Source organism: Crocodylus siamensis, chromosome 4 (genome assembly GCF_052110815.1).
Source record: "Crocodylus siamensis isolate JL-2025a chromosome 4, ASM5211081v1, whole genome shotgun sequence".
Classification (NCBI taxonomy): Eukaryota; Metazoa; Chordata; order Crocodylia; family Crocodylidae; genus Crocodylus; species Crocodylus siamensis.
In genome coordinates, this window is record NC_143398.1 from 59,824,839 (window position 1) to 59,851,965 (window position 27,127).

General features: G+C 44.6%; 1 protein-coding gene across 3 annotated transcripts in view; it reads right to left on the reverse strand.

The window, feature by feature from the left end:
• The window catches only part of RPAP3 (RNA polymerase II associated protein 3), a 47,613-nt gene that overhangs the window by 14,534 nt on the left and 5,952 nt on the right, over positions 1-27,127 (reverse strand). The window contains exons 2-11 of one of the 3 annotated variants that reach the window (XM_090042410.1): positions 25,386-25,465; positions 20,377-20,437; positions 19,929-20,090; positions 18,697-18,837; positions 18,439-18,561; positions 14,003-14,130; positions 11,860-11,981; positions 11,361-11,431; positions 6,978-7,112; positions 1,198-1,325 (exon numbers count right to left, since the gene is read on the reverse strand). In XM_090042410.1, coding sequence (XP_089898536.1) covers positions 1,198-1,325; positions 6,978-7,112; positions 11,361-11,431; positions 11,860-11,981; positions 14,003-14,130; positions 18,439-18,561; positions 18,697-18,837; positions 19,929-20,081 — 1,001 coding nt within the window. In that variant the 5' untranslated portion in view covers positions 20,082-20,090; positions 20,377-20,437; positions 25,386-25,465. The remainder of the gene's footprint in view (positions 1-1,197; positions 1,326-6,977; positions 7,113-11,360; positions 11,432-11,859; positions 11,982-14,002; positions 14,131-18,438; positions 18,562-18,696; positions 18,838-19,928; positions 20,091-20,376; positions 20,438-25,385; positions 25,466-27,127) is intronic. The other 2 variants (XM_090042408.1, XM_090042407.1) reach the window with 2 other exon arrangements.

A 27,127-nucleotide genomic window follows, 5' to 3' on the forward strand; every position in this document is an offset into this window, starting at 1 on the left:
ATAGATACCAATTCAAGAGTTTAACTTTAGGTACTTGGTTTGAAATATTTTAGCTTTAATTTACATTATGCCAAATTTTTCATCATATCTACACCTAAGGCATTAATTTGTCTCAGCTGAAACATCTACAAAAGTAGTTTATTTCTAGTTTTTGTTTTAAAGACAAAATTAAAGTTGTCAAGTATTTTAAAAACACCACTCCCTCCCCCTCCCAAAAGTAGTGCTGCTTGACAGACTTTTAAAGCTTTTTTGCAGTGTTCTAAAGATTTTTTTTTATTTTGCCTTGTACTTAAACATTGTGACAGCCACATAGAATGTATGTCAAATAGAAAGAACCTTTGAAAAATGGTCAATCAGTACTATCCCATTTTATTTAAAAATGAAATCCCAGAGACATGTCATGTCAATTAACAACTGGGGGTTTTGGTTAATACTCAATGAAAAAGTACCACAATGCATTTCGGAAAATACAGACAAATTGATACACAGTAAAACCTGTGTTAACCGGTATTTTAGTAACTGGCATTTCTATTAACTGGATGGGGGGGAAGGGAGGGAAGCTCACACACGGTGGTCACTGCTGCCACCCACCATCCTGTGCTGCTGCTGCTCCGTGTCTGCACCCTCCCCTGCCCCCCCTCTTCAATCTGGCCAAAAAAACCCTGCCTCAAGTAACCAGGATTTTTATATAACCTGCACACTGCGTTCTCCGCTCATGGTGGTTAACACAGCTTTTACTGTACTTAGTGTTTTGCTTTTATTAGCTACTTATAACAATCTACTTAGAAGTCTGAAGTCAGAGAAAATTCCTGTATCAAAAATAGTTCTCCTTTATTCTGCATACAATATATTTTTTCTTTCTTCTACTAAAACAGCAATGGTTGAGATCCTAGGAAAAGGGAAGAATAACTGCATAAAGTTTTAGAAAAAATATAAACTTTGTCAAATTTTCAAAGAGCTATTCAAGTTTCACACTAATTTTAACCTAATTGCTTTGCACTCCCTTTCAACATGTTTTCATTATCAAATAAAGAGATTACACACAAGCATTAAAGGAATAAAAAAAGAGAGTAATTTTAATTATATTTTCTACTGAGTGAGAATGATGGCAGTAGCAGGACAACTTTCAATGAAACCCTGATATATATTTTTTTCCGGTTTACAAAGAATAGAGAAGCAGCATTGTATACCACTTACTTCTGAATCTTTAGATAGGCCATAGCTCTGTTAGCTGGAAGAATTGCATTGGTGCCATCTGCTGTTATACCCCGTGTATAACATTCTATCGCTGCTTCATATTTCCCTTCTTTGAAATATCCATTACCCTGTCATTTTGGAATAATTATATGATAATACATAAGTTCTAATATACATTAGATAGTTGTAATTATTAATTTAGCATAAAAAATAATGCACAAGAATCAAGCATTCTATTGTTCTGTGCTACAAGTCTACACTGGTGAGATATTATAAACTTTCCTAAAGCTATATCTGGTACTTCAAATAGAATGGGACCATATGGTTAAACATTAATATATAGTGTAATGTAAGAGACAAGCGAGGAGGAAGGATGGATGCTCAAGCACATAGAAAAATACAAGCAGATGGATTTCAGCATAAAGAAGTCATAAAAGTCTGAGTCTACCAAAGCAGCCAAAGAATCTTACTTTTATTCCAGATAACAATATCTGTTACAACTTTTTCAGGCCACAAAATAATTTATCAATGCATTATTCCTCCTCTTGAATCCAAGAACCAACATCTCTAATTACTGTGTCTATTTCGAATAAAGTTGCATAATCACATATACATTTTATAAGTAATAGTTTGAAAAATATTGCTAGCACTCCTGACCTCAAGATTTAAAATTTAGTAAGTCTATTTGTGGACATGCCTCCTAAACCCTGAAAAAAAGAGAAATGAAGTTGAGACCATTGTTTAAGTTCTACTCCCAAAGCAGTAAAAAAATGTTTCTTTCCAACTGCCTCTCTCAAGCTGGGGGAAAAGAATGACTCATTCAGCTGCTTGTCCTTTCTTTAATATTTGGCTCCAAAGATTGCACTCTCCAAACTTCTTGGAACCCCAAACAATGGCAAAGAGGCAGAGCTAATTCTGATACCTTAAGTATTTGCATATGCTCAAAGTTAAAAAAAAAAAAAGGCCTATTCCAGAACAACCATCTGCAGCTACCTTCTCCTACTTTATATCCTTAAAAGCCCTGTCATACATTTGCTGAATCACCTCAATAGCCACATATTTCCCACAAGTTTGTTTACCTATCTTCACAACTCCACTATATGGTAGGAAATGATTAGGGGTGCACCGATAAAGATTTTTTGGGCTGATAATCTGCTTGCCGAAGTGCAGCCTGACAGCTTGGAGAGCAGCATCTAGCTGGTAAGTCTGCTGGAGGAAAGGAGCAGGGGGCAGATTAAAGCCCCCATGGTGAGGGAGGGAGTAGGGTTGGGGAAGGCACTGCACAGCTGGGGCAGGGTGGATCACAGAACAGAGCCATGGCTCACAGGGGGGTGGGGAGCGGCTCTCACTGCTGCGCACACCCCAGGGAAGGCATGGGAGGGGCATATGCCCCCTGGATCTGTGCACAGGTGGGCTGCCACTGCACATCTTGGGCTAGAGGTTGTGCCAGTCTCTTCCCGGTGGGGGGGTGGGGCTGGGCCTGGGCTGCACTTGGGCCAGGCAGGGTGGGTGGCAGCAGCACTGGGAAGGGGAATTACAAGGGGGGGGCTACAGCCACCCCAAAATTCAAAGTGGCCCCCTAGCACTGCTGCCAGCTGCCCCACCCCACCTACCACGATCACAGCCTGAGTCCAGCCCCCTCTGCCAGGAAGAGGCTGGCACAGGCCTGGCTGGCCCTGAGTGAACAGTGGGCAGCCTGCCCTTGACCTGTGCACAGATCTGGAGGGCCTATGCTTCCCCCAGGGGTGCTTGCAGCAGGAGGAGCTGCTCCCCTGTGGTAAAGCTGCTTTGGTACCTGCCACTTTAAAGGCTGAGAGCAGGCAACAGAGCAGCTGGCAGGTGCAGGCCAGCCCTGAAGCTGTCACATGACTGCAGGAGGACCAAGGGATTGGAGGAGAGGGCTGAGCATCCTCTATTTTAGCTCAGGCCCTCAGGGCTGAGCTGCAGTTGTTGTAAACAGTTGGGGGAAGAACACTACTCAGCTGGAGCTGCTCAGAACACCTTGGAGATAAGGACAGGAACTCTGGGGATGGCAGGAAGCTCCTGCTCCTGAGGCATTATGGGAAACTATACTCTGCTGGGGAAGGATGGGCTGGTAGGACTACATGTGTTGGAGTAGTTCCCCAGAAATGCCAGACCAGTTGCCTCCCCAGTGAAAAATTGTTAGGGGCACCTTATAACCCCAGCTCCCACTCCCAGTGGGTAATTTCAGAGCAGGGCCAGACAGCGGAATCAGGCACATTTGATGACACCTGAGCCTATGGCATATAAGACTCCGAGCCCCAGTGAAGGCGCAGAAGTATGTGTAGAGGCCTGCACAGAGTAGGATTCATGGTGATGTTTGAAGGGGTGTGTGTGAGAGATGTAGAGTAGGGTCTGCATAGGTGAGCCTGAAGGGCTGCACCAGGGGGTTTGTAAAGTAAGGTTGCTCAGGAAACCTGAAGGGCTGTACATGGGCCAAACCCCACAAGAGTGACATCATGAGCAAGTTTCCAGGAGAGGGGCTAGTGGCTGAGTTCAGCCAGAGTAAGGCATAAGGCCAGTGGCTGCAGGGCTGTGTGGCGGCCAGCCAGAGTGCAAGTAGGAAAGCTGGAAGGGCCATGTAGAGTAGGGCTCAAGGTGGACCTGAAGGGACTGTGCAGATCTGTGGCAGGTTGAGAGTGACCCAGTGAGGGACAGTGTGAATGAGGCCCTGTGAGAGGCGGTAGAGTGCGAGAGTAGAATGTTAGAGGCCCAGCAAGGGGCAGAGTTTAGCCTGGCCTCAGGCCAGAGCTGTTACCAATTTGCAATATCATCCGAAAGGCATGGGACATGGTGTAGGGAAGGTTGGAGCCATATATAATGCCCCAGGTATCAGGGCATTAAATAGGCGGCCTCCCACATATTTACCTGAAACTTTATTAAACAAGTCATGGCAGGCAGATACAGCAGACTGTCCTAGAAAGAGGGCAAAGCCAATGTTGGGATGCAGCCCTGAGTGGGCCCTGTCACACCCCTCCCTCCCTGCCCCCTGGAAGAGCTGCGGCTTCATTCCACCTTGACTGTGCAGTGCCTGCTTCTGCTCTTGGCCCCAGCTTCAGCCCCACTGCCTCCCTCACTGTGGGGGCCCCACCCTGTCTCTGCCACCCCCCAAGTCCCTCTGCCCCCCAGAGACTTACTGGCCAGACACTGCTCTCCAAGCTGTCGGGATACACTCCTGGCAGCATACATGCTACAGCTGCACGCAGGCACACAGCATTTATTGGCAACATTATTGGCCACATCAGCCAAAAGAAGCTGATTGCCGATAACGTCAATTTTCCTTTCATCAATGCCGATACAATATGGACCAATGTGCTGGTGCACTGCTAGAAACTATTAACTCCTTTTTATATCTGGGAAATTGATGCACAGGAAAACTGAGAGAAACTTATTCAAGGTATGTAATGACCCAAGGACTAAACTCATCTCTCTCAAATCTCAATCCTATATTTTAAACTCAAGATCAAGGCCTTCAAGCTTTCTTTCTTATTCTCCTTTTCCTTTATTTGTTATTTCTGTCATGATTACCTCATGCACCCATCTCCTGATACCTATTCCTCACCACTTCTTTTATTCTTCCTCTCAGCCACTCACTTTCTTCATGTTCAGCGTAAGCAGGCAATGGCTTTCCTTATCCTTAAAGACAACCATAACTTTTAACTTTACCTATTTCCCCATTCCCATTTTAATCCTAGTTTTTAAACTCAGTGCTCCAAGTTCCTACACTTTACATTTAGGTATCTTTAGATGTCAGAGTGGATAAAAATCAACTTTTTTTTTTTTTAAATAAAAAAAATTGGATTTTTTTATTTTAAAGATTTTTTTGATTTAATCGTATTTCTTATTTTTTTAAGATTTTTTTAAAAAAAAGTAAACATTTATAGCTTTAATTTAGGGTATGTTAAAGCTCAAAGATATCATCATGGAATAGCAATTATAAGTTCTAATGATATACTATTTGAGACAATATATTCACATAACTTTTTTAGAAGTCTTATAGACAGGCTACAATAGGCTATGGACTGTATTAGGGGCCCAATCTTATGGGGTTCCCAGAGGCTCCTCTATAGATTAGTAAAGATTACAGAAAACCACTCTATCCGATGGGACTTGATGCACAGTCTAGATCTCATTAAGCATCTCTGTGATACTTAATTTCGGTTTTCAAACTGGGGATTTGTGTCTTCAGAGATCATAGTCAGACAAGATTCTTTGGCTAGAAGTGCTCTCTTATTAGACCAACTAAAAAGTTGGAAAAATTGTTCTTTCCAAGCTTTTGGGGACAAATGCCCTTCTTCAGGCATAGGGAGAATTTGTTGCCTTCAGGGATAACATCCTTGTTAAGGGCAGTATATGGAGATGAGAGAAAAAGAGACCTGATTACCCACCCAACAGTCCTATTGTCTCTCTGCAAGTGTGTATACACACAGTTACACCCTTAGCTTTCTCTAAAACTGCAAAGTTTCAAGAGGTTAAATGAATAAAGAATATCCAACAAGAATGCACTTTTTGTAGAAAACAAAGATTAAATCAAAGCTTCCCTGCCCAGTGTTTTTAAATCAAATGCACCCTGTTAGATCTTTTTCCAGTCTTCCTTTCTGCTGCAGACCAGCTCATGAAGTCTCTAATTAGTTAATTAAAAGCTGTCTCAGGATCTCCATTTCACCCTCATCGGCCTCTTACCTCCTTTTTCAAGCTGATTATTTCAAGGACAGTGCAATGTTCCTCCTGTCTTTCTACAGCTCTGCCCAACATTTTTTTTTTATTCCTCTAGTATTTCCTTATTAGAAAATACACTCCCCTGCCACAAAGACACACTTCTGCCTCTGCACTTACTTTGGATTATTGTAACTCCTTCAGCTACATTAACAAACAACAAGACTACCTCTCTGAATCTAAATCTTACTACTCAGTACATCTCTCTATTATCTTTTATATGAAGGTCTCCCCATATCCTAACCCAGCCCAGTCCTTACTGACTCCTCCTTTTCCAGGAATCAAATTCAAGTTTCCCATCTTCACATTTAAGGCCCTTCAGAACTGCATCTTTTTTTATCTATCTACATCACCTATTACAATTTCAATTAAAACAGCTTTAATAAAGAGAACTCTTAATCCCATAATGTATTCTTATTTTCTTCCCATTGGCCCTGAAGCAGAGAAACAAATTGTTTCTCTCTCCTGCAAATCCCATGAAGGCCCAGTTCGAATGAATATCTACAAGAAACAACAAAACCAAAACAAATTACTTGGCAGTAGGCATCACAGGTTTCTATTTTGCTTCTTGATCATTTAAAAAAAGTCAATAGAGTGAAGCCAGGAACTGCTGACATTACCTACATCCTTCTTCGTTTACTACAACTACCTTTGTCTCATTTCCTGCTTTAACCTTGCAGCTGTACCACACTGGAGGATCAGGGGGTTAGACTAATGGTTCTTATTCTAAAACTTATTTTCTTTATATTGGTATAACTGCTTGCACAACAAAGCATTATCCTGATTTTGAATTTCTGGAACTCAACAACAGATTTTAGTCAGCTTAAACCCTGCTTCACACCCTTAAATATAAATGGTATATAGCTATATAGCTATATATATATAATGGTAATGGCTATATAGCTAAGCAAATCAATGACTACAGAGTTAAATAAGATACAATGTGCACTTAGCATTTTTCCGTATTTGAATAATAAGTCAAACTATAATTTAAATAAAGTTCATGTAATTTTTCTCCTATAGATGAAGGCTTCACGATTTACCAAGTCCTTTTCTGCAATAGCCTTCTGTTTGAGCTGCTGCTGTTCAATTTGCTGCTTTTCTTCCTGTGTTAATTCATGCTTTTTCACAATTTCTTCATGTTCTGTTTGTTTTGAATAGTCTTTTGACATTAGAGCCTGCAATGGAGAACATTAGCGATATCACTCAACTGAAATACCCCTTTCTTCCTCTCCTGCCCCAAGTTTTCTTTGATTAGAATAAATCATGGTTTCTCTGCTGATGTCTAAGTGATGCATTCTTTTATTTCACTTTATTTTTTAATATCAGCCTCTTAGTTATTGTTTGAATGCATATAATGAAATTTTTCTGTTAAAATGATTTTGAAAAGGCTCTGAAACTCTTTATGAACACTTTCTCTGTGCGACACATTAGGTTTTATTAATATCTTTTGTGTGTGTGTATATGTATGTTATATAAACATATAACTTAGTTATCAATATAGTAAATTCTGATGTGCCAGTTTCTAAAGCACAATGCTAGCTACTACCAGTGGTACCTGTGCAACAAAAAGACTTAACATCAGAAACTTGCAGAATTCATTATGTAGTTTATAGTAATGGGGATTGGTTTTGAAAGTAACTTTCAAATGCTTCCAAAATTATACCTAAAGAGGTAGTACACTGCAGTGATCCTGTAGCCGTGATGGACCAGGAAATACCAGTATGCAAGGGAAAAACTTTTTGGGGGTGATGGCTTTTATTGAACCATCCATGTAGCCTGGAGACATTTTATACATGCTTTCAGGTACAAAGTTTCCTGAGAAATCTCTCCCAACTATGCAATAAAAGATCCCCAAAAAGTCTAGGGCACATGACTTCTGAAGAGAGGCTGAGGGAACTGGATTTATTTAGTTTGGAGAAGAGAAGACGGGGGTGGACATTTAATAATAGTCTTCAACTACCTGAAGGGTGGTTCCTAAGAGGATGGAGCTAGATTGTTCTCAGTGGCAACAGACGACAGAACAAGAAGCAATGGTTTCAAGGTGCAGCAGAGGAAGTTAGGTTCATTATTAGAAAGAACTCTCTCAATAGCAACACAGAAGTCCTTGACTTCAGAAAAGCCGACTTTGACAAGCTCAAGAGGCTAGTCGGTCAGGCCCTCAGGGACCATGACCCCAGGGAGATGGGAGTTCAAGAAGAGTGGTTGCTTCTCAAGGAAGCGATCCTCAGTGCACAAACTAAATCTATTCCAACACGGAGGAAAGGCAGCAAGAAGGCACAGCAGCCCCCCTGGCTCTCCAGAGACCTAGCGGACCTACTGTGGCTAAAAAGGAAAGCCTACAAAGGATGGAGGACGGGATTCACCTCCAAGAAGGATTACTCCGTGCTGGTCCGGTCCTGCAGGGACCAAACCAGGAAAGCCAAGACTGCAACTGAACTCCAACTAGCTTCAGGCATCAAGGACAACAAAAAGTCCTTTTTCAGATATGTGGGGAGCCGGAGGAAAAGCAAGGGCAATGTTGGACTCCTGCTAAACCAGATGGGGCAACTGACAACTGACGCCCAGGAAAAAGCCAACGTATTAAATAGGTACTTTGCGTCAGTCTTTCATCAGTCACACAGGATGCCCATGCCTGCTATGGGACAGGGAAATCTGGGTGAGGGGAATCCCCTACCCTCCATCAATGCTGACCTCGTGAAGGAACACCTTGAGAAGCTGGATACCTTATAGTCAGCTGGCCCTGACAACCTGCACCCCAGGGTACTCAAGGAGCTGGCGAGCGTCATAGCCCAGCCCCTGAGATCTTTGAAAACTCCTGGCGCTCTGGTGTAGTGCCAGAAGACTGGAAGAAGGCCAATGTGGTGCCGATCTTCAAGAAAGGGAGGAGAGTGGATCCGGCTAACTACAGGCCCATTAGCCTGACTTCTATCCCGGGGAAGATCTTAGAAAAGTTTATTAAGGAGGCCATCCTTGAGGGACTGGCCCAGGCTAACATTCTAAGGGACAGCCAGCACGGGTTAGTTGCGGGTAGGTCTTGTTTGACCAATCTCATTTCCTTCTATGACCAGGTGACCTATCACCTGGACGAGGGAGAAGAGATTGATGTTATATATCTTGACTTCAAAAAAGCTTTTGATCTGGTATCCCATGATCACCTCCTGGCCAAACTGGCCAGTTGTGGCCTTGGCTCCACCACTACCCGCTGGCTGGGAAATTGGCTCCGTGGTCGGACCCAGAGGGTTGTGATTGATGGCAGTCACTCATCATGGTGCCCTGTAACCAGTGGGGTCCCTCAAGGCTCTGTGCTGGGACCCATACTGTTCAACATCTTCATTAACGATGTGGACATTGGAGTTAGGAGTGGACTGGCCAAGTTCGCCGATGACACCAAACTTTGGGGCAAAGCATCCACGCCAGAAGATAGGCGGGTGATCCAGGGTGACCTGGACAAGCTCAGCAAACGGGCAGACGAGAACCTCATGGTGTTTAACACCGAAAAATGCAAGGTTCTCCACCTTGGGAGGAAAAACCTGCAGCACCCTTATAGGCTCGACAGTGCTACATTGGTTAGCACTACAGAAGAAAAAGACTTGGGGGTCATCATTGACCACAAGATGAACATGAGCCTCCAATGCGATGCTGCGGCTAGTAAAGCGACCGAAATGCTGGCGTGCATCCATAGATGCTTCTCAAGCAAATCCCGGGACGTCATTCTCCCCTTGTACTCGGCCTTGGTGAGGCCGCAGCTGGAGTACTGCGTCCAGTTTTGGGCTCCACAATTCAAAAAGGATGTGGAGAAGCTTGAGAGAGTCCAGAGGAGAGCCACGCGCATGATCAGAGGTCAGGAAAACAGATCTTACGATGACAGGCTGAGAGCCATGGGACTCTTTAGCCTGGAAAAGCGCAGGCTCAGGGGTGATCTGATGGCCACCTATAAGTTTATGAGGGGTGACCACCAGGATCTGGGGGAACATCTGTTCACCAGAGCGCCCCAAGGGATGACGAGGCTGAACGGTCACAAACTCCTGCAAGACCGTTTCAGGCTGGACATAAGGAAGAATTTCTTTACTGTCCGAGCCCCCAAGGTCTGGAACAGTCTGCCAGCGGAGGTGGTTCAAGCACCTACATTGAACACCTTCAAGAGTAAATTGGATGCTTATCTTGCTGGGATCCTATGACCCCAGCTGACTTCCTGCCCTTTGGGCAGGGGGCTGGACTCGATGATCTCCCGAGGTCCCTTCCAGCCCTAATGTCTATGAAATCTATGAAATAGGAAGGGGGTAAAGCACTGAAACAGGCTACTCAGATGTTGTGGAATCTACATCCTTGGAGGTTTCTAAGACCCATCTAGACAAAGCCTTGGCTGGGATGATCTAGTTGTGGATAGTCCTTCTTTTAGGGGGTTGGACTAGATGAGTTCCTGAGGTCCCTTTGAACACTATTTTATATGACTCTAACTGCTTGCCTCTCACTAAAGAGAGAGAGATTTCAGGCATGTCCTGTCTCTATTACACTAAGTGTGTGAAGATGCCATGGATGTTTGACCTTCTTCAGTATTTAAGCCCCCTATTCACAATGAATGATGGCATCTCTGAATCCCATCTGTAAGCAGAGTTGTAAAGATTATATGAGCTAGTACTACTCTGTAGCCAAGAGAACATATACATTTCTTCCATACATAAAAAGACATACCATGTCCTCTATTTACATGCATAGTTTTAGAAATGAAAAAGGCTATACACTTACCTGGAGCATTCATTTATCCAAACTCAATGTAAACTGTTTTTAATAATAAATGGTCAGTCAGTGCTGTGATATTAGCAGTCCTGAAACTGACTTCTTTCATTTTTAAGGCTTCCAATAGCACCTCTGGATAGTGATTATTAGAAATTTTGAAAGTGAGAAGGAACTACTCAGTCTAGGGACACAGCACTGACTGTGGTGTAAGCAGTGCTCATTAGGGACACAGAACGCTTGGTGCTATGCTATTAGCAGTCACATAACTGCCTAGCTCTCTTGCTTTTAAGTTGGGGCTGCTATTAGAGGTCTTGAAAGTCAGGGGACGTGACCCTTAGGAATGCGATTACCTCCTGTCATTTTCAAAGCGTCTCATGGAAGCCCATTGACAAAGGCTTATTTTTCATTGTTTCTGGTGCAAGTAAATCATCAACTATTAAATTACAGAATAGACGGAAGGGATGAAAAATGCCATGCACTTAACCAATATGCAAGTAACCATATTTATGAGAATATACCATTCCAATCCACATTTGTTTGTTGTGCGTTATGAAATTATGCATTTATCTACTGTATGTATATATTATGCATCAGAGTACCCGTATATGCAATTTTCTTCCTCTGCTATATGTTTTAGTTTAACATATGTTTATTAGACTATGTGAGTAACCACCATTATTTCTTACCTGATCTATTTTTCTCAGTTCATTTTTTGCTTCAAAGTTATTTGGATCCAATTCTAAAACCTTCTGATAATCTAAAACCAGAAGATAGGGAGACATCAAAATTCCATATTTTTATATGCCATATCAGGTGACAAGTTTTAAGCTAATGTGCCTTTAACTGGGAAGTTGAAGTGGAGATGGCAGATCCAAATAAGTTCAATAGTTCCAAGTACTTCATATTTTAAATAGCTTAGAATAGTAAGCTCAATATAGTGCACTAAAGGTTCGATTCTGGTTTCCCAGATCACAGTCATCTGACAGACGGTATTATTTTACATGCTGATAGAAGAACGATCTGGATGTCATTTTCACCATTTCTTGAAACTGGAAGTTAAAAATTCAGCAAGTATAAAAATTGGGAAGTATAAAAATAAATCCTCAAAAAAGTAAGCTTTAATCAGTAAGCGCATAAATCACTCACTTGCACTTTAAGGAATGTATCCCAAAAAAACTCACTAACCTTCTTTGGCACCCTGAAGATTTTTCAAAGCAAAGCGAGCAGCTCCTCTTCTGGCATATGCCTTTGTATAATTCTTATCTAGTGCAAGTGCTAAATTGCAGTCAGATTCAGCAACAGAATACCTGTGTCAATAATGTAAATCAATTACTTTAACTATATTTAAATTAAAAATAAATATGGCTCTCCATTAAATTAACAGATTTAATCAAATCATGAAGCACATTAAACTGTTCATTAGAGATGCACTGATATATCGGTCACATATTGGATCAGCACCAATGAAAGGAAAATTAACATTATAACATTTTTTGGCTGATGCAGCCAATTACCGTATTTTCATGCATATAGCCCGCACCAATGTATAACCCATGGAAAACTGTATTTTCGTAAAATAGTCCATGTATAGACTGCACCCATGTATTCCATGCACTTGATAGCATGGGCTCTGCTGGCCACAGCCGCCGGAGCTAATTGGTGCTAATTGCTGCAGGGGAGGGGAGGGATAAGGAGCTGTGAGCCCTGCTCCTAGCCATGCTAAAGCGTGGGCTCTGCTGGGCACGGCCGCCGGACCTGGAGCCAGTTAAAAGTGGTGCGGGGGGGGGGGGACAGGAGGGATGAAGAGCTGCGAGCAAGGAGGGGGAGGGAGGAGGTAGCCCCGCTCACTGCCACTATGCTCAATCCCGCCAGGGACGGGCTATGCTGTTCTAAAGACTCTGCATAGCCCACACCCTTGGATAGCCTGCACCCATCTGTCAAGTTTGTAAAAATGTGTATAGCCCGTGGACTATATGTGCGAAAATACGGTAATGGCACTGATAAATGCTGTGTGCATGCTCAAAGCTGCACGCATGCATGTGGGCAGGAATGCAGCCTGCCAGCTTGGAAAACCGCATCCTACCGCTAAGTCTATGAGGGGAATCAAGGCCCTTATGGTGAGGGAGAGAACAGGGCAGGGGCTGCCCAGCCAAGGCCGTGAATGGGACCCCAGGGCAGGGTACAGGACAGAGCTGTGGGTGGTTCATCAGGGGTGGGGCAGCTCCCCAGTGCTGCACAAACCCATAAGGGAGGCATGGGGGGAATGTGCCCCCCTCCCCTGGATTTGTGTGGGGCAGAGGCAGTGCCAGCCTTTTCCCAGCAGGAGGATAGGCCAGGGGAGGCAGAGGTAGGGCAGGCTCAGTTAAGCGGGGGCAGGTGGTGGTGGCACTGGAAGAGGTGGCTGTGGGAGGCCTAGGGGGAATTCTGGGGTTGATATAGGACCCCCCCATGCCAATCCTGCTTGGGGCACTCCATTCTTCTGCCTTTCCCCCAGGAGTCTTATTTCAGCCATGTGCCCCCTGCCAGACCCACAACGGGAGACTCCTGAGGTAAAAGCAGCAAAGCAGAGTGCGTGCCTCCAACAGGTGGCACTGTGGGGGAGGGTTGGGAGGCTATAGCTATTCTAAAATTCTCCGCAGGGCCCCCACCATACAGCCATGCCTCCCAGGGCCAGCCACCCACCCCACGCAGCTGAGCCTGCCATACCCCTGCCCGCCCTGAGCCCAGCCCCCATACCAGGAAGAGGCTGACACTGCCCCTGGCCCCGAGCTTGCAACAAACAGCCCACCTCTGACCTGCACACAAATGCAGGGGGCATGTACCCCCACCCCATACCTCCTCCAGAAGTGTGTGCAGTATTTCCACCCCGCTCCCTGGATGAGCTGCCCACAACTCCATCCCACACCCTGCCCAGGGTCCCATTCACCCCCCTGACTGGGCAGCACCTGTCTCTGCCCCTGTCTCTCTCCTTCCTTCACTGTGGACCTCAAGCTGCCCCAACCCTTCCCTCCCCCTCACCCCGACTTACCAGCAGGACGTGACTCTCCAGGCTGCCCAGCTGCATTCCTGTATATTGGCTATCGGATCGGTATCGGCCAATATGACTGGTTAATAAATTGGCTATTGGTATCGACCAAGAAAATCTTTACTGGTATACCCCTACTGTTTATTTACGAGGAACCAGTGTCATTAACTCAAGTTGCAAAGCAGGCTGATGTTGTAAAATAAACAGACCCATGGGTCTTCCAACGAATAATCCCATAACTAAAATCTGAAGGAAAATTTTATTAAAAAAATTAAAAAGATACATTCACAACATAGATCTTACTTTTTCATTCTAAAGAAAGATGATGCTCTGTTTGTGGGCAAGACTGGATTGTACGGATCAGCATGCATCCCTCGTGTGTAACATTCGATTGCTTCATCATAGTTTCCTTGTTTGAAATACTTATTGCCCTGTAAAAATATGCTTTTTGTCAATTTAGTATACTGTAATGTGACAAATACTTTCACCTCTTTACAGCATTTTTACTAATTAATTTTTGTCAAATATTTCACTGACTATATCCAAATGCTGTCTCATCCCAACATTAGTCAGTTACTAATCCCTTAATGTGTTCTAATTCTTCTCATGTTCTAAAATGGCTGTGACTATCCAAACAGTCTCACCCCTTTGGAGCACCCAGCTGCTTGCACTCAGTCATACAGATTCCTGAACCCTGTGCATCATGGGAGAGGCAGACATAGCAGGCTAGTCCCATTGTAATTTGCACCCTTTCTAGTATCCTTAGTCATTCTACTCACACTAAACAGTAGATAAAAAGACTGAACTTCTTTTGCCACTGCTAGATTTTGCTTCAAGTCCAGGGTGAAGAATATTGACAAGGCAGAAAAGAAAGGTGATGTTTTCAAGACGAATACAGGGAGGTCCAGTCTTAACAACTTAGCACCTCTAACAAAAAGATGACTTAAAATGTTGTGTGGAAAACAAGAGCGAAAATTCTGATCTAAAATATTATAAAGCATCACTGGCCTTGAGAGAGTTTAGAACAAATCCCATCATATGTTGTAGCTCAGACTTCAGCAGGACAAAAAGACCAGTTACTTACCCTGAATCATAGGTGCCAACTTTTATTTTTGCAGGGGGGCGGAGTCTGATGGCCCTCCTTCCCCACCCTGGCAGCAAAGCCAGACCAGAGCTGAGCTGACCGGAGCCTGTGGTAGGGGTTGATACAGGCTTCCCCTGCAGCCTCAGGGCCCCCCATCCTGTTTCCTTCCCCCTGGAAGCCTTGCACAGGGGTGTTGTGCCCCCCTACTGCTGCCAGGTGGGCAAGGGGCACCTCACCATGGCAACATAGCCCATGTGGGGCTCCTAGGGGGGAGGGAAGCAAGGCATATAGCTCTGAGGTCACAGCAGGAAGCCTGCACAAATCTGGGGCACAAGCCCTCCCATGCCCCTTTTCCTGGGAATGCATGCAGCAGTGGCAGGGAGCCACCCCCCCAAATGAGCCACCTGCTGTTCTGTCTTGCTCCCTGCCCTGGCCCCAGGCTCTGTGAACTGGCCTGGCTATGCAGTGCCTCAGGTCCAGCCCCTACACCCCACTCCCTTCCTCCCTCACTGGGGGGGGGGGGCAGCTGGGGGAACTGCTCTCCACCATTACCTGGGGCTGTATTACTAGCCATGTACATGTGCACATGCACATGGTGCTCCCTGCATTCTGCTCTCTGAAGCCCCTTGCAGGCTGGAATTTTGCCAGCCTCCAAGGAGAAACCCACCATTTCCTGCCTTTTTTCCACAGTGAATGGTAAACCCAGATCCCAGCACAAAATGGGGAATTTGGAACAAAGGCTGTCCTGGAGTCATGCAGCCTGGGACCAGGATCTGATGTTCCCATTATGGGATTGTTCTGCCCAGTAGGGACAGGTGGTTATCCTTCCCAAGGGGAGCCAGGGTCCTTGGGCCTCCACATACTCAGAGCTTATGCCCCAAAGTAACTGTGGTTCTTCAAGAGGTGCTGTCTACAAGAGTTCTACCTGATACACATGCCCTCCATGAACACAAGATGTGACACTTTTTGGTGTCTAATATACTCTCAAATCTCATCTCTTCACCTAAGCACATTAAAGGCAAATGGGCACAACCATTTTTCATCTCCTTCACATATAGAGAATTCAGATGGTACAGGATTTTAGTGATAGTAGGTGGCAAAACTATCCATGTTATTGACATATAGTTTATTTCTGGTGAGCAAGCAGTAACCTCACAGTCAGGAACAGGTGCTGGAAATTCTAACCAAGGATGGCAGGAGAGATCTGCCAAAGCAGGAACTCAGTCTTAAGCCCTCAGTTAGAAACAATGATAGCTGAGTGTAGACTTCTGCCATCTTCTAAATATCTTCAATGGGGTGTCTTTCAAAGCTTCTGTGAGTTTTCCAATAGGATAACCTACTGGTGCAACCTAAGAATTTGTTTCACCTCATAATGTGATTTACTTAAACTCCATTTAGATAGTTTTTGGATGGTTATTGCTCAACTGTTAACTTATTTGAAAGATGCTATAAACAGTCTAGGCAAGGTCCTAACGGGACTCCCTCCATCAAAGCCATATAAGAAGGCAGTTGTGTTAGTATATAAAGGGTATGCAGTTTGTCCTCCTTTTGATTTGATTGCAGCTTGGAAGAAAGCTGATTAGTTTTATTTAGGGGGAAGCAAAAGACACTTAAGTAAGAACATTACAGAGTAGGTCACCTACAAGAACCTGAAATGCCACTACTCTTGAGTTATGGATATTAAAAAATGTGTCTTCATGAAAAGGTGGTATAGAGAGCCAGATTCCTAAAGAGGTATCAGTCTCATGAATCCTATGAATGCTACAAAGATGTTACAAGAAATGGGTTCCTAGACTTTCAAAAATGCATGAATGAAGTCTTTAAGGAGCATCTAGCAACTATAGAGTGGGAAAATGTCATGATCCTGAATAGGAAAATGAAAATTTGTTTAGTGATAGTCCAAAAACAGGCTTCCATCGAAGACGGCAGATGAACACCTTCCAAATAAAAAGTTTCAGTTGTGCTGTACAGGAATTGTCACATCAGATGAGCTGGTCCTGCCACAGGATTCTCTTATTTCCTGTGTGTACAGTGAACTGATATGGAACAGTAGCTATCTTACACGTTGACAAGTATGAATAAGCCCAGTAAAGGAAGTATAAAAACTAAGGTCATCATCCTGAATTTTAAATGACAAATGAATTTGTTGAGATGGTACCTGATTTGAACTGACCTGAACTGACTCTTCTTTTTTCCCTTGTTGAGATTATTAGAAAGACAGGGAAACAAACAGGGGAAAAAAAAGCTTTTCCTCTGTATTTCAAGGGCCCGTTCATGCTCTGAGATCCAGCAGGGAGTCTGATTTTTGTTTTAATGGTATGTCATGAAAGAAGATCCTGAAGAAAGTGGAAAAAATAACCAAGAGACCAAAAATGACTGAAATAAATAATAAGAGTACACCTTCTTTGTAATTTTTTAAGAACAAGTAGTCTTATATCATTGACTGAAAATAGGGACTGGATCGGCGTAAAGTCAATCAAATCCCTTAGAACAAATCCCAAATTAGGGGGTGCGAATGGTATGTGGGTCTGTTTTGTGGGGAAGAGACTAAGAACTGCTGTGGTCAGGAACCTGATCACTTTTTAACTTGATAGAAGTAGGTGCCATAACTGCTGGGATTTGTCACAGGTCTGTCATAGATCTAACAAGATTTAATTAACTGGCATGTTAGTTCTAGCAGGTGTGAAGGCATGTAGGATCTCTAGTAATTTGTGCAACTTTTCTTAGGGTTATGACAGTAAAGGCAGTGAATTATTTCCCACTTTAAAAATTCTCTATTCCAGTATACAAATCATTAACAAACATATTGAACAGCACTAGACTGAGGACAAACCACTGTGGAACTCAACTTGAAACCTCCTGCTATTACAGCCTAGATCCATTTGTATCCAACATAGATCCATTTGCAATTACTCTTTTCTTATGGCTATTGAGCTGGTTTTATGTCCATCTTGTAGTTGTTTAGCCCATGTTTCTCAAATCTGTTCACCAGAAAGTCAAGTGTGACTTGTGTCAAAAGTTCTTATGTGCTCTTGAAGAAAGTGCCCAGGAACTCAAATCAATGCCACAGCTCATTAGATATTGGATTTACCCAAAGAACCTTGACAGTTCATTAAGGCATTTGAAAGAGACCATGAAAATGTAGCAAGATTTTTAACCTCATGTTATGAAGATGCCTGAATGCTCTTAAAGGAAGGAGCAAAAAATAAAAGATTTTTGGAAAAGGAAGGGGTCTCTCCACCCTGAACGCATAAAAAATTCTGAGAGTTATTCAGAGTTATAGCAACCTCACAATCTTTAATTCCAGGGATTTAGTTTTAGCCATAAAAGCTAGACTACGGAAGGCTGGGCATAACGCCTAATTCTTTAGCAAAAAGGTATAATAAAGCAACTCCCAACAAACCACACACCACCGTTCTGAGCATTAAAGAAGGAACTGAAAGATTGCTGGACCAATGCCACACTTCATAATCTTGGGCATAGAGAAAGAGGCACAAGAATGTCTAAAGTTAGGGACAGCTCTAATAGCACCCCCCCCCACCCCCACACACAATCTTAGGCATGAACTCATCAAAAGTTAAGTCATGCAGACAATCACTCAAAGATACTGTTCAAGTATTATTGCATTAAAGAAATCATTTAGTGCTGTAATAACCTTTTCTTTCTCAGCAACAGCTTTCTCTTGATCTATACGAATTCCATCCTCTTCAGAATCAGAGTCTGGAGATACAGAATCATGGGTGCTATCTTCTTTATCCAGTTCTTCAAGTATTCTATCCTGAAATGACAGAAAATTAAGTCAGCTATTAAGCTGCATTCATTATAATCTTTAACTCTACACAAATGCAAATAAATGACTAGGCAGAGGATCAAGATGATCTAGAGAAGGAGTACATTCTCATTAATTATTTACCACATCAAGCTTTCCCCATGCTTCATAGTCATAAGACTTTATCTTGTTTTTTTGGTTTTCTTCAGTCGTTTTCTTAGAAGGAACTTTAGTTTTGCTTTTTTTCTTTTTCCTATATGCCTCATTTCGAATTGGTGGTAAATTCTAGATAGAAAAAAAATATTACTTCAATTTAGTTTTCAGTTTTTATTAACAGCAATATTGAGGGTATACATCCCCAGAAACCCCAAACCAATATATGACTCAGGAGGTGAAGACAAACAGTTTAGGAACCTAATGCAGAATGCATTCAAAAGCTTGTCTAACTCTATCCCAATGACAGTTGGTCCAATAATAGATATAACCCTTGCCCCTCTTTAGAAACTTCAAAATTTTTCAGAAAATGAAATTATATGTACAAGTCATTTCAGCATCACAATTCTGAGGTAATTTATATTCAAGTTCACTTTTGGCTTCTGATTCTTAAACTCTTTAAAGGAAACTGTATTTATTCCTTGGTAACATACAAAACACAGCTTGAGTGAAATAATGTTCATGTTGGTGCTGCTCTACAAGCTGATAAAAAGATCGGTAAATAATTGATAATGTGCATGTGTGACACTAAAAAGTGGGTTGATTCTGTATTTCTTTCTTTTCTTACTCTGAAATAGTTAACATGAAAAAACCCATTGGCATATTTCATGGCAGCCATTTGCATATTCCTCACCAATACCAGTTATTTATTTGTGCACAGGCAGTGAAATTCTGGAGCCACCAAAGTCAATAGGCATTTTGCCATTTATTTCAATAGGAATCTACATCAAGTTATTTCTATTAAAATAAGCCATCTACTTCCAAAACTTTTTCTGCAGTTTGTGAACTCCTTCAGAAGCAACGGATTTCCTTTGAATCCTATTTGCCTTCGTCATGCATGTAGGCCCACTGGAGTCAAAAGGATTAACAAGTTAATGTAAACACCCAGGATTTGGGCCATCAAAACTAAATACCTTAAATAATGGATTGCTTGCTCTGCCATGTAAATTGTGGGGAAAAAAGACATAGAAAAAACCTGGCTGTTTGCAGGTAAGCACACATGCGTGCACACACCCAAAACAAAAAGCCTTCAAAAACAAAAACTCAAACACCAAGCAAGCAATTATTAAGCACCTTTCTTTGGACAGTGCACCATGTAAATCTAATACATACCACTTTTATGAACAGGCATATTCATTTACAGATTGGACTCTTGAATTTACCTCCTCTGGGGCACCACTCTGTTTTCTTAGTTCAGAATCCACCTGCTTAATATCTTTTTCCCAGGTCTCCAATTCCTTCATAAAATCATGAAGCTCTTCAGCATTTTGTTTCATTTGTAGCTGTAACTCTAGTGCTTTATTTGGTGAAGTCATTATTATCTTCTGAATTTGGGGGAATAAAAACAAGTCTGATGAGAATTACAGCATTTATTGGAGGCTAGCTTCATTAATATAAAGAGTCATGGTTGAACTGAATTACTTGGCAGGTACCATTCAGTTTTCCCACCATTATGAGAAAAAGCCCATTAAGTATGAAAAGGAGGAGAAACAAACAAGTTAAAATGACTGTTAAAAAAAAGAAAATAAATAATAACGGTTCAACTCTGAATGAAAATATTTCAGAAGAATTAAATGGGAGCAGGGGCAGGGAGGAGATGTGCCCCCTTACCTGACCCGAGGTGGAGGCACCAGCAGCGGAGCCAGCAGCGGGGCAGCATCAGCTGATCCCCCTAAGGTAAAAAGGGATGGGACACAGCTGAGCCAGATCCCGAGGGGAAGCCCCCTGGGTCCCTCTTCGCTGAGCTGGTAGGGAGCCACGCCACATGAACAGAGTGCGCAAACAAGAGGTGGGCTAGGGGGGACTGTCCCACACAAGCTAGGGTGCACCCTCTGGGGTTAACCTTCAGGGAGCAGGCTCAGGAGGCACCAGATCTCCTCAGCGGGGGAGCACAGGGGGCGGGACTGCCAGCAGGCACTTCCAGGAAGACCGGAGTGCCCGACTGGCTGTTGGGGCAGTGGTGGGAAATTCAAACTGCAGCCTTTAAAGGCCACGGTTTGATATAGCCCCCGGCACTCGGGAGCCAGGAGCAGGGAGGAGAGGAGGGATCCAGGCAAACGCATGTCCTGCATGCATATGTACCCCCTTACTTAACCCGAGGTGGAGGCGGATGCAGCAGCAGCGGAGCCAGCAGTGGGGGCAGCATCAGGTAAGTGGGCAGAGGGACCGGACACAGCTGAGATCCAGAAGGGGAGCCCCTCGGATCCCTTAGCTGAGCCGGTAGGAAGCCGCGCTCCTGAGCCGCACTGTGCAAAAAGAGTGCGTAGGCATTCGCACTGGCAGGTAAGCAGGAAGGGCCAGGAGGGAGACTCCTGCTAGGGCAGGGCAAAGGCACTTCACTAAGCTATAAACGAGCAGCAACTCCTATGACGGTGTTGACATGGAGTGCTGCCAGGGCCCCTGCCCTGGGGGCGCAGGCTACCCGGGGCTTCTCTGAGGCCTCCACTCAGACAGAGCCCATGGGGGGGCTGGCATCCCCCCACTCCCTGGCCTGTGGGAGTTGCCCTGCAAGGCCTGGGGAGGCAGGGATTGGGGACCCCCACACCTGTCCTGCAGACACCCGCGTTAGGGCCCTGGAGGTGCAGATGAGGGAGCTCCAGGAGGAGGTTAGCAGGCTGAGGGGAGGTGGAAGAAGAAATTGATGGCTTTTTCCTTTCTCTGCAGGGCCACACACCCAAGGAAAAAGCACCTCGGGAAGTGCCCTCCACTGCAGAGTGCCAGACGGTCACCTCCAGAACCAGGGCTGCTCGCAACACAACAGTACCACTTCCTTCAGTCCGGCTGGAAAACAGGTACAATGCCCTGGCAACTCTGGAGGAGAAGGAAGGAGAAGAGGCAACTCCATGCTCCGAGCAGGCCGAAGGAGCTAAGCAGTCCCGAAGGAAAAAGCATTGAGTGACTCCATCCTGAGAGGTACAGAGGGCCCCATCTGTCGCCAGGACCCCTCGACAAGTGAGGTCTACTGCCTACCCAGAGCAAAGATTCAGGACGTGAAGGGGATGATCCAGGCCATGATTCAGCCCACTGATTACTACCCCATGGTCCTAATCCATGTGGGTAACTAAACATGCGGCCAGAAGCCCCGAACACCTGATGGTGGACTACCACGCTTTGGGGGGCGTGCTGAAGGAGGTAGGTGCACAGGTGGTTTTCTCTTCTGTCCTACCAGTGAGCGGACGTGGAAGACGGTATGAGACATGCATCGCAGAGACTGTTGGCTTCGGGAATGGTGTCTTGAGGTGGGCTTTGGCTTCCTTGACAACGACCCGCACACCACGACAAGAGAAATGCTCGGATGGGATGGATTCCACCTCTCCCCTAAAGGTAAGCGAGTGTTCTCTTCGAGGTTGGCGGATCTCCTCTGGCGGGCTTTAAACTAGGCTCGCTGGGGGAAGGGGAAGAGGAGGGCGGAGGAAGCCTTGGACTGCCAAATCAAGCAACATCCACAAGTACAGCCCAGCCTAGACCAATGAGCGGAACATATACGCAGGTAAACAACAGGGGCCAGGGTAATGCTGAAAGTAGGGAGCCAGTGCACACATCCACAGGAAGCCTCAAATGCCTTTACACAAATGCTTGTAGTATGGGAAACAATCAAGAGGAACTTACCCTCCTGCTAGCTGACACCAACCCAGACAGTGGGGCTCAACGAAACGTGGTGGGACCCAACACATGACTGGGCGGTGAATAGCAAAGGCTATAGGCTGTACAGGAGGGACAGGACAGGGAGGAAAGGTGGGGGCGTGGCGCTCTACATTAAGGAGGAATACACATCCTCATCAGGTGGCACAAAGTCAGAAGAGGGGCACTCTGAAGTGCTCTGGGTTAGAATACAAGGCAGTCAAGGGGAAAGAGACTTAACGGTGGGGGTCTACTACAGACCACCCAACCAAGGGGAAGCGCTAGACCAGGAATTCTTAAGTCAGCTCATGGAGGTAGTTAGGTCAAAGGACGTGGTCATCATGGGTGACCTGAACTTTCCAGACATCTGATGAGAAGAGCAGTCAGACTGCTCACATAGGTTCCTAGCCCAAATGGAGGACCTCCATCTAACCCAGGAGGTGCACAGCCCCACCAAGGGAAACGCCTTGGATCTGGTGCTGGCCATCGGCAATGACCTGGTGCGGGTGCTCGACCATCTGGGCGACAGTGATCATTACCTGCTGGAATTCACCATCCAGCGCAGGTGGCAAAGGCCTACAGCAAGGCAGCAGCAGCGCTAGATTTCAGGACGGCGGACTTTACTGATCTAAGAACAATAGTCGGGGAAGCACTGAGGTCCCAGAGGAGAGGGGAGCCACGTGTCCAAGAAGAGTGGTCGGTCCTTAAGGAGACGATCCTCCAAACCCAAAGGGAAGTAATCCCAACACTGATCAAAGGGGGAAGGAGGGTGCAAAAGCCCCCATGGCTCACCAAAAGCATCCGGGAATGTCTCTTAGCTAAAAGGGAGGCACACACCCAATGGAAGGGAGGGGCCATCACCAGGGAGGACTATACTGCACTTGCTCAGGGATGCAGGGGGGCAGTCAGGAAGGCCAAGATGGAGATGGAACTAGGGCTAGCTTCCCGGATCAAGGACAACAGGAAGTCCTTTTTTTAAATACATAGAGGGCAAAAAGAAGGTTCTGGGTAACGGGGGGCCCCTGCAAGACCTGCTAGGAAATTTGGTGGTCACACCAGACAACAAAGCTAACCTATTTAACAACTTCTTTGCCTCCATCTTCCTGAGCAGGGACTGGAACAGCCACACCCACCCCCCGGGTCCCCTTTACACCCCAGGGGAGGCGAACCTAGGCCAAGGGTTAGTGAGGAACTAGTTAGGGAACTTCTGGAAGGACTTGATGTATTCAAATCAGCTGGTCTGGATGATCTCCACCCCAGAGTACTGAGGGAATTAGCCGAGGTCACTGTGGGACCCCTGGCAGAGCTTTACGAGCGCTTGTGGTGCTCTGGTGTGGTGCCAGAGGACTGGAAGAGGGCCAATGTGGTTCCCATCTTCAAAAAGGGGAGGAAGAAGGACCCGGGAGACTACAGGACAGTTAGTTTTACCTCAATACTGGGTGAACTTTTTGAGAGAATTATTCTGGCACATGTCCACGAGGGGCCAGCAGGGGAGATTATGCTTAGGGGCAACCAACACGGGTTCATTAGAGGCAGTTCCTGTCAGACCAACCTGGTGGTCTTCTACGACCAGATCACCAAATGTTTAGATGCAGGGGTAGCAGTGGACATAGTCTTCCTGGACTTTCAAAAGGCCTTTGACGTTGTCTCTCACCCTGTTCTCATTAAAAAACTGGGGGACTGTGGTGTCGACACCTACACAGTCAAATGGGTCGCCAACTGGCTGGAGAACTGCATCCAGAGAGTGGTGGTGGATGGGTCATTTTCAACCTGGAGGGATGTAGGCAGTGGGGTTCTGCAGGGTTCAGTCCTTGGGCCCGCAACGTTCAACATCATAAGTGACTTGGAGAAGGAGGTAAAAAGCACCCTGTTCAAATTTGCTGATGACACTAAGATGTGGGGGTATGTGGGCACACTAGAAGGAAGAAATAGGCTACAATCAGACCTAGACAGGTCACAGGGGTGCGCAGATGAGAATAGGATGGGATTCAACACAGACAAGTGCAAGGTGATGCACGTGGGGAGGAAGAACCAGCACCATACCTACAAGCTGGGGAACTCCCTTCTCATCAGTACAGAGGCAGAAAAGGATCTTGGAGTCATCACCGATGCCCAGATGAACATGGGCCAGCAGTGGGGGGATACAGTCAGGAAGGCCAACCACACCTTGCCATGCATCCACAGATGCATCTCAAGCAGATCCAAGGAGGTGATACTCCCCCTCTATGAGGCACTGGTCAGGCCACAGCTGGAGTATTGCGTCCAGTTCTGGGCACCGTGCTTCAGGAGGGATGTGGACAGCATGGAGAGGGTCCAGAGGAGGGCCACTTGCATGATCAGGGGGCAGCAGGGCAGGCCCTACGAGAAGAGGCTATGGGACCCGAACCTATTCAGCCTCCACAAGAGAAGGCTGAGGGGGGATCTAGTGGCCTGTTACAAACTAGTCAGGGGGGGACCAGCAGGCACTGAGGGAGTCTCTGTTCTCCCATGCACTACCAGGAGTGACCAGGAATAATGGTCATAAGCTGGCAGAGGGTAGATTTAGGCTAGATATCAGGAGGCGCTACTTCACGGACAGGGTGGCTAGGATCTGGAACCAACTTCCAAGAGAAGTGGTGCTGGCTCCTACCCTGGGGGTTTTTAAGAGGAGGCTGGATGAACACCTTGTTGGGGTCGTTTGACCCCAGTACTCTTTCCTGCCATGGCAGGGGGTCGGATTTGATGACCTGCTCAGGTCCCTTCCAACCCTACTAACTATGAAACTACTATGAAACAAGTCACATTTGCATGATTTTAGAATCAGGAGCCTTTCCTAAAATAAGTCAGGGAAGAAGCATCCAGAAGTTGGCAAATAGGCAAATACTAAAGCCAGATTAAAGAAAACTTTTCTTCAGGGATTTTTTTCAGAATGTTTTAGCTATACAAGCCTGTGATTTAAACCAAAAGGGGCCATCTTTAAGATATTAACATTTAACAGAAAGTTCAGCTACAGAACTCACCCTCTCATGTTTTCCTGGAGAAGCAGAAAATTAAGTGAAATCAGCAGGGAGGACCCTTCTTTATCTTCAACTTTAATAGTCTGGGTAAAGTTTAAATTACCATCAATACTTTATTTACACTTAAAATAAGACATCGGATTTAAAAAAAAAACAAAGTCATGCTTAGTTAGCTTACAGGATGTTTTGTACCTGATCTTAAAAAAATTCCAGTTCCTCAGCTGTACTCTTTAAAATGTTCTCCTTCTGTATCTTTCTATGCACCCTCCTCTCACCAAATGCCTTATAAAAATGTGAAATGCATGATCTAGTTACATCTCCATTATTCTTGCTAATTTATTATCCATATAAGTATCCTTTGCTAGTTTCTCTTTCATAGAAATATTGAAGCCTTTGGGTATTTCTTTAAATGAAAACCAAGAAAGAATTGAGAATATATATTCTGTCTTATTTAAAAAATACTGGAATCGTTAAATGGTATAGATTCATGGTCAAAAGACTATAGACATCTTAAAAACACAATCATAATGCAAGTATTAAAAATGAAGAACAGAGCGAGCACTAGAGTTGCTTTTGAAAAAGGACTACACCAAAGCATTTCTAGAACCAGTTATAAATTTTGCCTTAAACAAGAGATAGTCATATTTAAATTATGCATAAAGAGCATTTCAGAAGAGGTATATTTATACAGAAAGTATATCATCCAGCAAGGCAAAGATGTAACAGGAATAAAGAAATTTCTAGACCAAATCAAATCAACAAGCCAGCTATTCTGGCATCTGGTCTGCGATAGTCCTTCTAGCTCTAGCTAAGCTAGATGGACATCTATCTGACCAGGAAGGAGGCCAAGGGAAACAGATAGGAAAATGATCAGTAGATTCTACTGAAGAAGCATTTTTCCAACCTTTATCTACAAGTAGCTGGTGTACACCACAAAACATGCTGTTTTGTCTGTTACTACACCTAGTTGCTTACTCTGTCCCATAACCATAGATATTCTTACAAACATAGAATTTGTTTTCTGTATAAACATCCAAGGCCAAGAATTCAGAAGCATTAAAAAATATTGTATGTATGTACATGCATACAAATAAAGAAAAAAGAATACACATACAAAGACTGCATATATACTTATTAGACGTGGTAATCCCTCACAGTCGAGGATAATCACTCTTATGGGTCAAGTAAAGGGTTATAGATGAATTTGTTGATGGCCAATTCTAGAGCCACAGGCTCTCTGGCAAATGCCACAGTGTGGTGGTTAAACTGGTCTTGTTTCCTTTCCTCCCATTTCTTTCATTATTCTGCCTCCAGGACAAGACTGTTTTCCTTAAAGTAAGATGTACCGTCTCTCACTAGGCATTACCATGTAGCTTTGTCCCGGGTTCGTTTTTCTCAATTTGTGGTGTCAGTGCCACACTTCTTAGTGTTCGCCTTGAGAGTGTCCTTGATGCATTTCCTCTGGCCCCCACATGTCTTTGTTCTTGGCTGAGAGCATAACAGTTGTTTCAGTAAACATGTACCAGACAAGCACACCCAATGCTCTGTCCACTGCAACTGATATTGAATAATCAACACTTCCATACTAGTCAGTCTCAGGCACTGGTATACTTGAGAGAAGCAGTTTGTAGGTCCTCCTCAGTATGTGCAACAACAGCACAATCATCAGCGTACTGAAGCTCCATAACTGAGGCCAAAGTAACTGTAGTTTTAGCACGAAGGTGGGAGAGAGTGAAAATATTCTC